Source organism: Triticum dicoccoides, chromosome 5A (assembly GCF_002162155.2).
Source record: "Triticum dicoccoides isolate Atlit2015 ecotype Zavitan chromosome 5A, WEW_v2.0, whole genome shotgun sequence".
NCBI classification, from domain to species: domain Eukaryota; kingdom Viridiplantae; phylum Streptophyta; class Magnoliopsida; order Poales; family Poaceae; genus Triticum; species Triticum dicoccoides.
The window spans coordinates 648,568,575-648,583,889 of record NC_041388.1 but is presented as its reverse complement, the minus strand read 5'-3'; the positions used below and the strand labels follow the sequence as shown (position 1 = coordinate 648,583,889).

The 15,315-nt window shown below is 47.3% G+C and overlaps 2 protein-coding genes across 5 annotated transcripts in view; one reads left to right on the top strand and one right to left on the bottom strand.

Moving 5' to 3' along the window:
- Positions 1-12,711: 12,711 nt before the first annotated feature.
- Positions 12,712-15,315, top strand: part of LOC119303733 (serine/threonine-protein phosphatase 7 long form homolog) — a 6,541-nt gene continuing 3,937 nt past the window's right edge. The window contains exons 1-2 of one of the 4 annotated variants that reach the window (XM_037580871.1): positions 12,712-12,839; positions 13,573-13,687. The gene's annotated coding sequence lies outside the window, so the exon portion shown is untranslated. Of the gene's footprint in view, positions 12,840-12,874; positions 14,271-15,315 lie in introns of those variants that run through there. The other 3 variants (XM_037580869.1, XM_037580873.1, XM_037580872.1) reach the window with 3 other exon arrangements.
- Positions 13,526-15,315, bottom strand: part of LOC119300308 (wall-associated receptor kinase 2-like) — a 7,266-nt gene continuing 5,476 nt past the window's right edge. The window contains exons 2-3 of the mRNA XM_037577320.1: positions 14,984-15,160; positions 13,526-14,562 (exon numbers count right to left, since the gene is read on the bottom strand). Of these exons, the coding sequence (XP_037433217.1) occupies positions 13,526-14,562; positions 14,984-15,160 (1,214 nt within the window). The remainder of the gene's footprint in view (positions 14,563-14,983; positions 15,161-15,315) is intronic.

Below are 15,315 nucleotides of genomic sequence, written 5' to 3'. Positions count from 1 at the left end.
CTAATATAGCAACGAACAGTGTAGAATTTAGATAATAATACATGCATTAGTGTAGTTTGGCCCATGTAATTCAAAGTTTGTGTCATTTGACCCCCTAATCTTTAATTTCTGGCTCCGCCACTGGCTATAGCAGGACCTTTTTTTGCTCATTAGAAAAAAAAATCACTTGCTGGTCTAGGATCCCCCCAATATCTTTTTTCCCTTTGATTGAAAGAAAAGTTGTGGGGCTTTGGGCGCGCGTGCGCCGGTGCGCTATGGAGATTGGCGATATCGCGAGTGGGCTCTTGTTTAATTTGAAATCGAGACGGGAATGGACACGCGAATGCATGTTTGTTTCTTGATGCATGCATGCATGCATGCATCTTGGAGTTGACTCACAGCTGTGTAGTACTAGCCCCGTGGGCCGTGGGTGTGTGAGTAGTGTAACAACCAAGGAGAAGACTGTAATGCCAAGAACAAACAACTTTTGTGTGAGAATTTTGCAACTTTATAGCTTGGTGTAGCCGTGTAGACTGTAAATTTGTGTGCCCGGGCTTTGGTAATCCACGTCCACTACTCACACGACAGTGTCATGGGTTTAGATAATCAGTCGAGCAAGTCCCTGTTGTGTACTCGAGATATTTGTGGCGTGCCATGCCCATAGCCCAGGTTGTTGTCGCGTAGCAGCAGCAGGGTCCGTCCACATGAGGAGAGAAGATGGAAAGATGCTCCCCGGTGTGTCCTGGAAATGTTGGGAGCTCGATCGAGATCGGTCGGATGGATAGGCTCCCGACGAGCGATGATGTACGTACTCCGTGGTGCGTGACGTGACGTCGGAACACACATCGTCCCCGCGTTTCACGAAGTCTCGTCGCCATTTTTAGGCGCAGCAAGTTTTAGCCACGTAGGTTACGTGTGTACGTAATGGACATGTATGCTAGCTCTGCCTGTTATGTCAGCCACTCCACTCCAACCCAAAGCAAAGCAAAGCAAAGCGGGTGTTCGTGTGCGGATTGATCACGGGTGTCTGCATTAATCCAAGGCCACACAACTTTAAATAAACTTGGCGCCAAGCTAAGCGATAGAGTAAGGTGATCGTTCTTGTCATGGCCCGGGTTTTTCCTTGTCTTTGACGTACGCGCTGTCCTCGACTAAACCTGCATCGATCCAACGGAGCTAGCCACGGAGCAATCGTCGAGAACTCGACGGGATTAGCCAACTAACGCTGGAAATAAGCGCTGACGCTGTAGTGTAATCAGCGTGCAGTGCAGGCATGGTCCTGCTCGACGTGGAGGAGGACGGGTGGTGGCGCGAGGCGGCGACCGGCCGGCGCGCCGTCGCTTTCCGATCCTCCGGATAAGAGAGGAAGAGCCACGACCAGCCCACCCGCTCTGCCCTCCCAAAGGTTCCATGGCATCGGCATGCAGCCAGGCCGCGCCATGCACGCAGCTGCTCCGCGGCCGCTGTCGCCGAGGACCAACGGACGGACGGACGGACGGACGTAGCACGGGGGCGGTACGCGCTGCGTCCTGGGTGTGTTGTGCCGTGCGCGCGCGGGGCGGGGCATGTCCACCGGGCGACGTCTACGCGGCGTCTGATGCACGGCTTACGTCCATTCCATGGCTGTCGACCTCGGCGATGGCTTCGTATGCTGGAAAGCTTCCTGGGTTAAAAATGGAGGAATATGCGGGGAAGTGGTTTGTTTAGCAGAGACGTTGCGGTCGACGGGAGTAGTCACCGTCGGTCACCAGCTGGTTCCGCTGGGTTCACAGCTAGCCCGATAGCGAGGTTAACAACTACTAGTCTTTTCTATCTACTCCTTTTCTAACATGGCTATGTAGTACTAGTACATAGCCCGCGTGCGTCGAGAGGTAGGTTGTCATCTTTTTCGCGACGTGCGCGCGCGGGCTCACCTCAGGAATGAGTCAGCTAGAGTACCATACGGCCGGGCATATACTGCCATGCCGTGTACGAGTCACGAATCCACGATGATATGACATCGAGCTACCGCCTTTTCCACGCACAGGACATGGTTACATGCATGTACATCCATCGCCAACGAATCGTAGAGTAGCCAGTCAGCCAAACGAATCAGGCCTTCGTGCAAAGTGTTCAAGTGATCCAGACCAATTATCGAAGCGTTTGGTTGGGTAGAAAACCCCGATAATTCAACCCAGAGCTCGGGCTCATAACAGTACCGCAATTTAGAAAAGAAAAACAGTTCAAAAATTCTATTTTTTTGGCTACAAGATGCTCCTATGCGTGAACTCCAGGCACCAAATCACTGTACAGTTCATGCCCGGACTCATCTGAGCAAGCACCAAATCGCCTCTCTCAGAAAACCCCGCTTCTGTAGATCTTCAGAGCCTCTTTCCAGCCGCCGCCTCCTTCTCCAAGAAAAGCTAGGGTTCGTGCCTCTCGCCGGCTCCACTACAGGTCCGCCTCGTTTTCGGTGGCCCTACGGCCATGGGGACGTGTGGATCCTGGCAAGGGCCGGCGGAAGGGCTCCGTTGTTAGTCGTTTCTTCAATATTTGTTAGGGTTTGTGTCCTACTCAGGAAGACGAGACGGCGGCGGCTTCCTGAAGATGGAATAAAGGTCTCCCCGCCTAGTCCCCGTTCCGATGATGCGTCTAGCATCGTTGGTGGGCGTGTGGAGGTGTGTCTCCGGCGGATCTATCCTCGATGGATTTGCTCGGATCTGGTTGTGGTTCGTCTATGTCCGTGTGTCTTCAGGTTGGATCCTTTCGATCTACATTATTCTTCATCAGCGACGGTTGCTATTCTGGTGCGCTGGTCCTACGGGGCCTTAGCACGACGACTTCCCGACTGTCTACTACAACAAGTTATGCCCGACTCCGGCGAGGAGGGGTGATGACGGCGGCGTGCCTTCAGCTCGCTTCAGTGATTATAGTCGTCGCTAGATGGTCTACGAATCTGGATGTAATTTTTATTATTTCTAGTGTTCGTTGTACTACCATAATAGAAGATGAATAGATTAAAAGTTTTCTCGAAAAAAGAAGAAGAAAACCCTGCTTTTGATTATAGCGCTTCAGCGCTTAAAAAAGAAACAATTGCAGCCGTTTGGTTTGGTCATTCTGTTTTCTGTTATGATGCTATCGGATACAACGCTTCACATCTGCGAAAACGTCTGATCGGGCCGGATACAAAATCCCCTCTGCTCCGTATTCGCTCGCATCCGAACCAAACAACATGCGTATTCAGGAGAAAATAACGGAAGCAGTGCTTTTCCAATACCGAAAGTCGAAAACGATACCAACGTGCGAACCAAACGCCTCGTACATGTACCATGTCTGTCTGGATCATTTGCACACTTTCAATCATGCCAGGCAGCTGCAAACAGTATCTTTAAGCAGAACCAAACCAATTATTGTATACCAATTAAAAAGAGAATTATTATTTTTTCGGGAAAAAAAACAATTATTGTACCGACCTTCTTTTTTCCTATAAATTATCGTATACCGACCGCCCTGATACTTATGGTCTCGAATTAGTTATAGCTTAACGGGTGGAATCGTTCTAGAAGAAGCCGGAGCACACGCGTACGTCGGGTGATTGAGCCGTGTCCGTTGATGCATCATGCATGGCTACTCATGAGGGCACCGAGGGAAAAATTAAAGAGGAAACAAAAGGTGGAGATGATCAACAAGAAGATGCGATCGATGTGGCCATCCACCTCATTGTTGTTTCCGGCTAGTGAGTGCCATGCAGGCTGCTGGCACATCGCTTTGTGGCTTTCGCCATCTTTTATAGCAGGATAAACAATCCTCCGTACCTACTAAAACCAATACAAGTTCGTTAAGCACGGCGCGATTAAATCGCTGGCTGGGTGTGGTGATCGATCGATGTGAGTGGGTATGATGGATGCGTACAATTCCCATGGCCAGCGCACAAAAGTGCATCGTCTCACCATCAATCCAACGACGGGTTATTGTTGTATTGCACAGTCATACAAGCAAAAGTGCATTATCTTCCCACTTTACCTTCTACCATTCTAATCCGAACCTCTTCATTTGCTAGCACCAATTTTTTCTTCCGCCGCTCTCCGCAAAAATATTGCTCGATTCGAGCCTTTATCTCCATGTCTTTTTTGTTAGGCGTTTTCATCCTTTTGCTTGATGAGGAGAAAGTTGGTGGATTGGATGGTATTCGTGTGTGTGTAGGAATGCACCTTCAATTTTCCTTCTTTTATTTACAAATGACTCATTGATGAAAGCATGTTCTCACAAGGGAAACACCTGGACACCTTGTGAGTAATGATAAATCACGTGTTTTCTCCAGTCCTAATACGCATGTCAGTATACGGGAGAATGTGTGCAGAGAGCTGAATATTGTAACATAAGCCCTATCAGATAATACATACTTGGGTCTTCCTAACATGCTGAGGGCATCTCCAACACTAACCCATAAATTTGCTCCGGCATCTGTCCGCGGACAGGGGGACCAGTCCACAGACATTGATGCCGGACGACCGTCATCCAACGTTGTTCGCATACATTTCAATCATATTTTGAACTAAAAGTACAAAATTCATGCAAACCGGATGGATTTTTATAATAAACAGGAAGAGATTCACACTAACACGACGAATTTCATATAAACATGGCGAAATTCATTACATTTCGGACTTACTTCAATTAAAAGCGGAGCTCGTCCGACTCTGGAGGTATAATTTCGGACATACTTCTATTCTAAACCTAATCTAAATGATCGCCGGCGCCCGTTCCCGTGTCCGGCCATGAGCCCTGAGAACTAAAGCTCCGGCACTTGCCTTTGCCTTCTCTTGTTTCGCCTCGGCGCTCTCGAGCTTTGCCTCCGTAGTCTCCGCCACCACAGCTTGAGCGACTAATCAGCCGCCGATTATTAGCCTGCCAAGCTTGGGTTCAGGCGAATGGGAAGAGTGGTGGCCTTCCTGGGACATGTTTGGTTGCTTGCATACATCCTAACCATGTCCGGACGGGATGAAAAAAGCCAGTTTGGTTGCGTGCAGGAAGAGCTGACTTGCATCGACACGAAACTTAAAAGCACCCCAGAGCCTGCCTCGCCGGGAACGCTCAAATCGGCCGTTTCTAGCGAACCAGGCTGAGTTGGGCGCAAAAATAAGAGACGACGTAGGCCACGATGCAGGGGGGAATCGGGGCGGAGATGGCGGGAGAAGGAAAGCGGCGGAGGCGGGATGGAACGAAACATAGCCTCAACCCATTTACTAGGTCACCCTAGCTCCAGGACAATCCCTTCCTCTGTTCTTAGCACCGACGACAAAGGCGACTCAGAACTGCGCAAGCAGCGGCGATGCGGAGACGTCAACAACACTCTTCGGTAGCACTAGTTGCTTCTTCCCTTCTTCTTCGACTCCAACTGGCCATCCTCGTCTCAGCCATGCCCCCTCCGAAGCTGGTAAGCAGCATACAACCCCGCCACCCGCCTCCTCTATTAGGTCATTTGTTAGGACGGTGTAGGATCAATTGCGCCATTGCTGATTGCACCATGGCCGTCACTTAGGTTGTGAAAGAACGGATGAAGCTGGTAGTTTAGGTAGTATTGCTGATAGCTATGATTCATGCCTGGATCCTGTTGGTCCATAAGCGGAATGACAAGCCTGTCATTCGGTATATGATCCATTGTTAATCCGGAATCAGGAGAGGATAGCCAATTTTCAGGATTGCCATAACACCATCTACCATACCATTTTCAGGATTGCATGGGCGCAATATATGGTACTCAGGTGACTTCTAAAGTGCCAAGGGCATAGTCGATAGCATACAAGAATAGAAAGCACTACACAAGTCAGAATGTTCTTGCTGCGGTTGACTTCGCTCCGAAGTTCACCTGTGTGCTAGCTAGGTGGGAAGGATCAACCCATGATGCTAACATCCTAACTGACAGCACGAAACAACTTGATGGCATCAATATCCCCGATGGCGAGTTTTATCCAGGGGATGCTAGCTATGCATGTCAGCCTGGTGTTCTTCCACCCTTCAGGAAAACAATACACCATTTGAACGAGTCCCTTTCAGGAACTATCCTAGACTCCACATGAACTGTTTAATCTTACTCACCTAGGCTTAGAGTGATGGTTGAGAGGGCATTTGAAGCTCTCAAGAATAGGTTTAAGATACTAGATCAGAAGCCATTCCACCCTTACCCTACCCAGGTTAAGCTTGTTCTTGCATGTTGAATCATTCATAACTAGATCCTACAATGGGGTTGTGATGAACTTGTGCCAAAGGAGGAAGATGTGACGCCTGATGATGTTGTCAGCTCGGACCATGGCGCGAAGGCATTTGACAACGAAGCCTTGAAGAACAAAAGGATGAAGTGAGCTCAGACAATGTGGGATAACAGAGATCAGACAAGAATCTGAAGAAGAGAAAGAAGAGGCAGCAGTACAAGAGAAGAAGCAGCAGCAGCAGCAGAAGAAGAAAAGGACGACAATGGACTTCCACCTAGTTAGCATCGACGATCTTTCCCCTATTCAGCCATATGACTCTTAATTTGTACTACTATTTGTTAGTAGTTAGGATAAACTGCCATTTGTTTTCTACTCCCTCCATCCCATAATATAAGACGTTTTTTGACACTAATAGATGATATTCAACCCATGTGTGGTAAGTTATAACTAGTGAGAAGGGGTGATCACATTTATACTGTTTGTCTAAAAACTGCGACCCAGGCAACAAGTACCATGGTAAAAATTGCTTGAGGTAGTCTAAATGCAGGCAACCAAACTAATGTTGTTTTTTTGTGCTCTAATGATGGTGAATAAGTAACACTACTCTTTTTCCCTAGGGTTTCCCTAGGGTCTACTCTTCCTTCGGCAGCGCCGCCGAAGTCCACAAAATTTCCACGTGAAAACCGGCCGGATCGCTTAGCTTTTGCTGGTGATCGGGTCGCCCCGTGGCAATCGTCCTGGTACACCGGTAGCATGGAGGTAGGGGATGGAGATCGCGGAGCAGGGGGGGTCGAAGGGAGCGCAGGCGGAGGAGTTAGGGTGGAAGTCCTTGGGGGCTGGAGAGGATCAAGTCCCGTCGTCATCGGCGGCGAGGGTGGCCGCGGGAGGGGCGGGTGAAGCGAGGGGCATGGAGCATGATCGGGTGGATGGAGATGAGGAGGAAAATTGGAATCACCATGGCCCAGATCCGAATCTGGAGGATGTGTTTGAAGGCCTAAACTTACATGGTGAGGAGGAGGAAGATCTAGATCTTTCAGGGGAGGTTGATGAGTTAATCAAGGATGTGAGATGGCTGTCTCTCTTTAGGGTTCATACCCTACGCCCATTCAGTCACATGGCCCTGTTAAACTCCATGAGGAATGCTTGGGCGTGTGCTCAAGGTGTGACGTTCAACATCAAGGGACCTAATTTGTTCTTGACGTAATGCCATTGTTTGGGAGACTGGAAGAGGGTTATGGAAGGAGGACCGTGGCAGTTTAGGAGAGATCCAGTGGTTTTGGTTGAATATGATGGGTTTACTAATGTCTCTGATTACTCGTTGGACATGTATCCAATATGGGCAAGGATCAAAGGCCTGCCTGACGGGCTAACGAGAAAGAAAGAACTGGCCGAGAAGGTGGCAAAGAAGGTAGGGGAGCCTCCGTTTACGGTGATTTTCAATGAAGGCAAGATCAATCCTTCGAGCCACTTGAGGGTTAGGGTGTTTGTTAATGTTAATAAACCTTTGGTGAGATTTGTGCCAATCACTTTGAAGGAAAGGAAGAAATACCCCATTTACTACGAAAAGCTGCCTGATTTCTGTTTCTTTTGTGGATGTATGGGTCACGTGGTTGAGGAATGTGGCGATGGGATACACGATCCGTCGTCGTGTGAATGGGGTGACTATTTGCATTGGAGTGGAGAACCAACTAACAGCGGCACAAGAGGAGGTTGAGGTGCTTGGTCTGATTCGCGTAGAGGAGATAATGCCTCTGGGGAGGGAGTACGGGGTGGTAGAAGAGGAGGTGGAGGCAGGGGTGAAAGAGGAGGGAGAAGCTTTGGGGCTGGAGGTAGGGGTGCTGGAGTGCACCCGAGTCAAGCTGAGGGGGTTGTTGAGGATGGCGAGCATGTCGGGCTGGAATAGGAATGCTCGGTTCGTAAAAGACTCGTCAGAGATGATGGCACTATTAACCTCCATGGGCAGCTAGTCCCTAATCTAGGAGGGAAGGTGACTGATACCGTGCTTCTTATTGAGAATGGTGCTGGGTTTGTGAGCCCGAGCCCGACTGCGGCTGGCTCTACACCGGGTAAGAACCCGATCGTGAAGAGACTGCGGCACAGCGGGAGTGGGGAGGAGATGATTGGCGAAGTGGATATGGGTACATCTTATGAGGCGGCCTCCAAAACGGAGGACCGCCGGGTCCAATGAATTACTTAAGCTGGAACTACCGAGGAGGGGGGAATTCCCAGACAGTTCGAGAGCTGACGACCTTATGTAGGTCACATTCCCCCATGTTTGTGTTCTTGTGTGAAACGAGACAGAAGGAAGCGAAGATGAAGAGGTTGAGAGGTCAGCTGGGACTGAAGGGTTTTTGTGGCGTTGATAGTTCTGACATGAGCGGTGGCTTGGCAGTATATTGGCATGAAATTGTGTGGTGGAAGTGCTAGACAAAGACGACCGTCATGTCGATGCTCTAGTTCGGGTGCAGGAAGGGGCGGAGCAATGGAGAGTTACGTTTGTATATGGAGAACCGCGGGTAGAGAATCGGCATCTCATGTGGGCAAAAATACAGAATTTGAAATCTGTCAATGATCTTCCGTGGTTGGTTATTGGGGATTTTAACGAAGCAATGTGGGATTTTGAACACTTTTGAGCTACACCAAGGCCGGAGCCGCAGATGATAGCATTCAGGGATGTCCTTGAAGTTTGTAGCTTGGTAGACTTGGGTTTTTCAGGGGTCCCTTTCACCTATGACAATAAGAGAAGCGGCACGAACAATGTCAGGGTGATGCTTGATAGGGCCGTTGCAACAAATGAGTGGAGGAATCTATTCTCTTTTGCCTCTGTACATCATATTCTTAGTCCTTGTTCGAACCATGTGGCATTACTTCTCAAAGGTGAGGCGGATTCAGGACCGGTTGGGCCTAAACAGCGCCAGTACGAGATTTTCTGGGAGCGGGACTCCACGCTGCCGGAGGTCATCAAGAATGCTTGGGAGTCTGTTGGAAATGTCCAAACTTTGGAGCAGCTGCGAGAGGCGCTAACCAAGACGATGGTGTCGCTTGGGTATTGGTGCAGGAAGTTCGGAAATGTAACAAAGGAGCTAGCTAAGTCCCGATCACAGCTCGAAGAGCTCATGCATATGAATGCGGACAGACGAGAAATAAGGAAAGTGACAGACAAGATGAATGATCTTTTGTACCAAGAGGAGATGATCTGGCTCCAAAGATCGAGAATTTCATGGCTTAAGGAGGGCGATCGCAACACAAAGTTTTTTCATAGTAAGGCAGTGTGGAGGGCTCGAAAAAACAAAATCAGGCAGTTAACAGATAGTATTGGGGTGGTCCACTCAGATTTCGTATCTATGGGTAAGTTAGCGAATGAGTATTTTTATGATATCTTCATAGCGGATGTTAACCTTGATGCATGCCATGTGGTTGATCTTTTTGAAGCACTGGTCACGGAGGAGGACAATAACAAGCTGTGTGCTCCGTTTAGTGATAAGGAAATCTCTGACACACTCTTTCAGATAGGACCACTTAAGGCGCCGAGGCCCGATGTTTTTCCAGCCAGATTCTTTCAGAAGAATTGGGCGACTCTCAAGGACAGTGTGATTGCGGCTGTTAAGGACTTCTTTGGGACGGGGGTGATGCCAGAGGGAGTTAACTCCACGCCAATTGTCCTCATACCGAAAGTTGCTAATCCTACAAAGTTGTCTGAGTATAGGCCAATTAGTCTGTGCAATGTGATTTACAAGGTCATATCTAAGTGTTTGGTTAGTAGGCTCCGTCCTCTCTTGGACAACCTAATCTCAGATGAGCAGAGTGCGTTCATACCGGGTAGGATGATTACCGATAATGCGCTAATTGCCTTTGAGTGCTTACACTACATCAAACAGGAAAAGGATTCCACAAAGAGCTTTTGTGCATATAAGCTTGATCTCTCCAAAGCATATGATAGGGTGGACTGGGGATTCTTGAGGCAAGTGATGCAAAAGTTGGGGTTCTCTCAGCGATGGATAGACTGGATCATGACTTGTGTCACATCGGTGAGATATTCTGTCAAATTAAACGGAACTCTCTTGGATTCATTTGCACCGACGCGTGGGCTTCGGCAAGGTGATCCCCTTTCACCATTCTTATTCCTGTTTGTGGCGGATGGTCTTTCTGTGATCCTAAAAAAAGAGTGACTTCTGGTCTTATTACTCCGGTGAGAGTATGCAGGCGAGCACCAGGTATATCTCACTTGTTATTTGCTGACGATACCTTGTTGTTTTTTGAGGCAACTAGAGGTCAGGCAGAGAGCGTTAAGGAAGCTCTAGACTTGTATGGTACGGCCACCGGGCAAAGTCTCAACTATGAAAAATGTTCCATGTTCTTTGGTTCTTCTTGTCCGAACACAGTTCAAGATGAGGTTCGGCAGGTGTTGCGTGTGCAAAGTCTGGTTTTTGAGAAGTATTTGGGTCTGCCTACTCCTAAGGGACGCATGTCTAAGGGGAAGTTCCAAAACCTTCAGACAAGCTTGACAAAATGCCTTATTCAGTGGGGAGATGGTCAACTTGCCCAGCCCGAAAGGGAGGTATTAGTGAAAGCTGTTGCACAGGCGCTGCCAACTTATATCATGGGGGTTTTCAAATTGCCATTTTCAGTATGCGATGATCTTACAAGAATGGTTAGAAATTTTTATTGGGGTTCGGCAAAAGGGAAAAGAAAGGTCCACTGGAGGGGGTGGGACCATCTCATGCAGCCAAAGGATAGAGGCGGTGCAGGTTTTCGGTTGTTTAACCAGGCGCTTTTGGCTCGGCAGGCGTGGAGATTGATCTCTAGGCCGGACAGTTTATGTGCACAGGTTCTCAAAGCAAGATACTATTCAGAGGGCAAGCTTGAGGATACGGTTTTCACCGGAAATGCATCCTCTTCCTGGCAAGAAATAAGCCACGGGTTGGATTTGCTAAAGAAGGGTTTGATTTGGCGTGTGGGCAATGGCAGGAGCATACGAGTTTGGCGCGACAACTGGATCCCTAGGCCTTTCTCATATAAACCCATCTCATTGCAAGGCAGATGTCGTGTGCGCTATGTCTCCGATTTCCTGAATGAGAATGGATCCTGGAAGGTGTAGTTACTGTCGCAGCACTTCCTTGCCACGGACGTTGATGAAATTCTAAAGATTAGAGCTTCTCCGAGGCAGGCCGAAGATGTTATTGCATGGGGCCTAATAAGCTGGGAGTGTTCACAGTAAAAAGTGCTTATATGCTGGCGTTTGATGAAGCACATAGAGAGAGGGCGTCCTCATCTAGCTCTTCTCCAGACGGGAGTAGAGCTTGCTGGTCTTACATATGGAAAAGTGTGGTGCCTCCTACTGTCAAGAACTTTGCTTGGCGAGTAGCGACTGATGGGCTTCCCACTTGGCGGAACAAGCATAAAATTGGACTAGAAGTGTCTAGCACATGTCCAGTTTGTGGTGTTGAAGAGGAAGATAATTTTCACCCCTTTGTGCGTTGCCAGTTTGGGCGAGACTTGTATCTAGAGATGGCCAAGGTATGGAGGTTACCCAGTATTGATAATCTGACAAATAGTGGGAAGGAGTGGCTGCTAATTGCCCTATCACCATTAAGTGAAATTGAGCGAAGCATGATGCTTATGACCCTTTAGCGTAGCTGGTTTGTCCGGAATGAGATAACACATCAAAAACCAGCCCCACCACTGGAAATTTCGGTTCGCTTCTTGCAAAGCTACCTGGAGTCGCTGTTGGCGATCAAACTAAACTCCAACATGGACCCGATTAAGGGCAAGTCCGTGGTGGTCTTGGGTTCTTTGCCTTCACCGGGAAGAACTGCATCCCCGAAGGTCAGATGGTCTAGACCGAGCACGGATTGGGTTAAACTAAATACTGACGGGTCCTACGATTCTTCTGGAGCAGCGGGAGCTGGAATGATCCTCCGGGATTCAAATGGTGACATTATATTCTCAGCCTCCAGAGTTTTGTTTTCTTGCAGAGATGCTCTGGAAGCGGAGTTATGTGCATGCATGGAGGGGCTTTCGATATCTATTCAAAGGTCAAATCTTCCTATTGTTGTTGAGATGGATTCTTCGGAGGCGGTGGCCATGATCACTTGTGCTGGCAAGGATCGATCCGTTTATGCTTCTTTTATTAATGAGATAAGATATCTTGTTAGTCTTCGATCTACTTGTATTACTTATGTTTCGCGAGTTTAAAATAAAGCTAGTGATTGTTTAGCTGCCTTTGGGAGAGTGGAGAGTAGAACTATGACCTGGATTGGGTCAGGTCCTCCGGAGGTGGTAGAGATTGCTAAAGATGATTGTAAAGACTTGATTATTGAGTAATACAAGTATTTCCCCCGGAAAAAAAAAACAGTAGAAGTACCGGAGAGACGATGGCCGTCTGTCCGATAACTGAAGTCGTTCGCCTGAAGACCATATCGACACTTCTACAGTCGATCTTCAGATAGTCCATCAGGTAAACGCTGACGCCCAATCCACCGCGCAGCGTTCCCGCGCCCGGACGCCGCCAGCCCGTGCACCGTCGCGCCCGCCTCCGTCCTCGGCTGCTCGGCGCTTCGGCGGGCACTGCTTGGACCGCGCCCGTCGCACGCCGACCACCGTCCACCGCGACGGCCGACGGCGCAGCAGGCAGCACGGAGGGCCCGACGCCGATCCGCCCGCCCTAGCGTGAGTGCTCCAGCTTCTCAATTTCTGAAACTTCCCCCCAATTGAGAATAGAGGATGGTCCTTAATTTATTGTTTGATTCATTTTAGCATTCAGTAGTCTCCACCAGTGCTGTCTTCCATTGAATTTCTTTTTTAGCAGCACATGTTATTCTCTGCGATTCCTGATATATTGTAGCACCAACATCAGCTTTGCCTTAACTTCCTAGAGCTGCGCAGTTTAGTTGCCACTGCATCTTCAAGTGCTCCATGCTTAATTTTTCGCTTGTTTTTATTAATTAAAATATATACTCCTATGCATCACAGTGTCGTGTCATATAACATAACTCTGATATGCTCTGTTTTCGATGGACATCGGTTTCTACAATCCTCGAAAGGATTCTAAGGTACTGAATATCACATGCCGTCAAGAAAACTCTAGGAATTAATCATTTACTCCAGGCGGATGTCGATCTCAATGTTGTCATTTAGAACTAGTGTACAACATATTAACACTTCGAAGAACAAGGTGATATACACCAACAAAGCTACCAGGTAAGTTTGATAACTATTCACTGCAACAGACTTTATGGCATGATACAATAGTCAATATTCATTTACACTGAAGATATAAGATACAGAAATACAGTACATTTTTTTTCTACTAGTTAACTAATCTTCAATCTCAGAAGCAATGCTCAGGGAGCACCTTAAATTTCCTCAAAGTAATTGGGGCTTTTGTTGTTTATGTTCCCAGTTTTCCTAGCTCTTCTAAGCATGGCAAGTCGTTCTGCTACCTCCTTCATCTCTGGACGATCTTCTACAACATTTGCTAAACACTTTACAGCCAGTCTTCCAATCCCTTCCAGTATGTAAGTATCTTCTTCAGTTGCAATATCTTTGTCAAACATTGCCTCTCCACTGTTTTCTTTCTTATAAACATCACAGAAGTCAACTATGAGCCTATGATTTCCATCATACACAATTGGCTTTCTGGTGATGAGTTCCAAGAGTACAACTCCAAAGTTGTAAACATCACTCTTCTGTGTTAATTGTCCCGTTTCACGGAACATCGGGTCTATATATTCCATGCTGCCTACAACAAGCCCGGTGTGATTTTTGTCCTTTGTAAGAAACTTTGATGTCCCGAAATCCGAGATTTTTGGCATGTTCTTTTCATCTAAAAGTATGTTGGCTGGCTTGACATCCCCATGCCGGATGGTACGACTTGTTGATGAGTGCATATAAGATAACCCTTCTGCAGCACCAATTGCAATATCCAGTCGCAGGTCTAGTGGGAAATTAGAGAGGTGAGTGTTACCATGGAGAATGTCTTGCAGACTCCCATTAGCAGCGAACTCATACACCAACATTGGAACATCCACCTCCAAGCAGCAGCCGATGAGTTTGATGATGTTCTTGTGGATCATCTGTGACTGGATTTCCACTTCCTTGGTAAATTCCTCCTTTCGAACTTTGTTTATCTTGATGGAGGTTTTTACTGCCACTGTCGTACCATCTGGAAGAATCCCTTTGTATACTTTGCCAAAGCACCCTTTACCAAGGACCTCTGATTGGTTCTTGGTGATTTTGTTTATCTCCTTCTTTGTGAAGATATTTAAAGTTCTCACATCTCGAAGGACCAAACCTCCATTCTTCTTAAACAAGCCCTTCGTTCTTCTCCTTTGGAGCCTCAGTAGCTTCGAAAGTAGAGCAACAAGTAATAAGGAGGAGCCCGAAATGATACCTACAATGATCATGCATAGAGATATTATGCATTTATGCATGTTAATTTTGGCCACATACATAGCGAGTATTGATAATACAAAGTGGACAGGCAGTGCTAACAACTGCTTTACGTAAAAACAACAATTAGCTATACCATTTGGGAGAGTTGATCCATAATCTAAGGTATTTGTTTCTAAAACAAATGTGTGCTATATATGTGAACTGCATCTAGTGCATCCGCACTGAAACTATTGATTTCTTAAATATAGTCTTTCAAAAACATAATTTTTTATTAACTTGCAGGATATTCCTTTGGCAAGAGACCGATTCTCGTATATATAGTGAAAATAACTCCCTTATTCCAGTTAAACACAACAAATTAATATTTAAATGCCACGAATGAGATCTCCCTTCGTGTAAGAAAAAAGATGTATATATACCTATGGAGATCTTTGCTGCCAGTGGGAAACTTGAAGGAAGTAAGGTACACTTTTCTATTTTGGCGTCATGGTTACGATAACCCGGAGGACAGGGGCAGTCATAAGATCCTTCGTTGTTCGCACATTCTCCCGGCTGCAAGCAAGGATACTTCCCTGGATCGTTGCATTCATTGATATCTGCGGAATGCATACATAAATAAATGATCATCGGTGTACACGACTAGTTATCGCAGAATTTACGCTATATTGTGAATTGCTCCAGTGGCATCTTTTTAAATATTCTTTTGATCCATTGCACTAGCTGTCTTACTGTCCCAACAATATAGTGATGT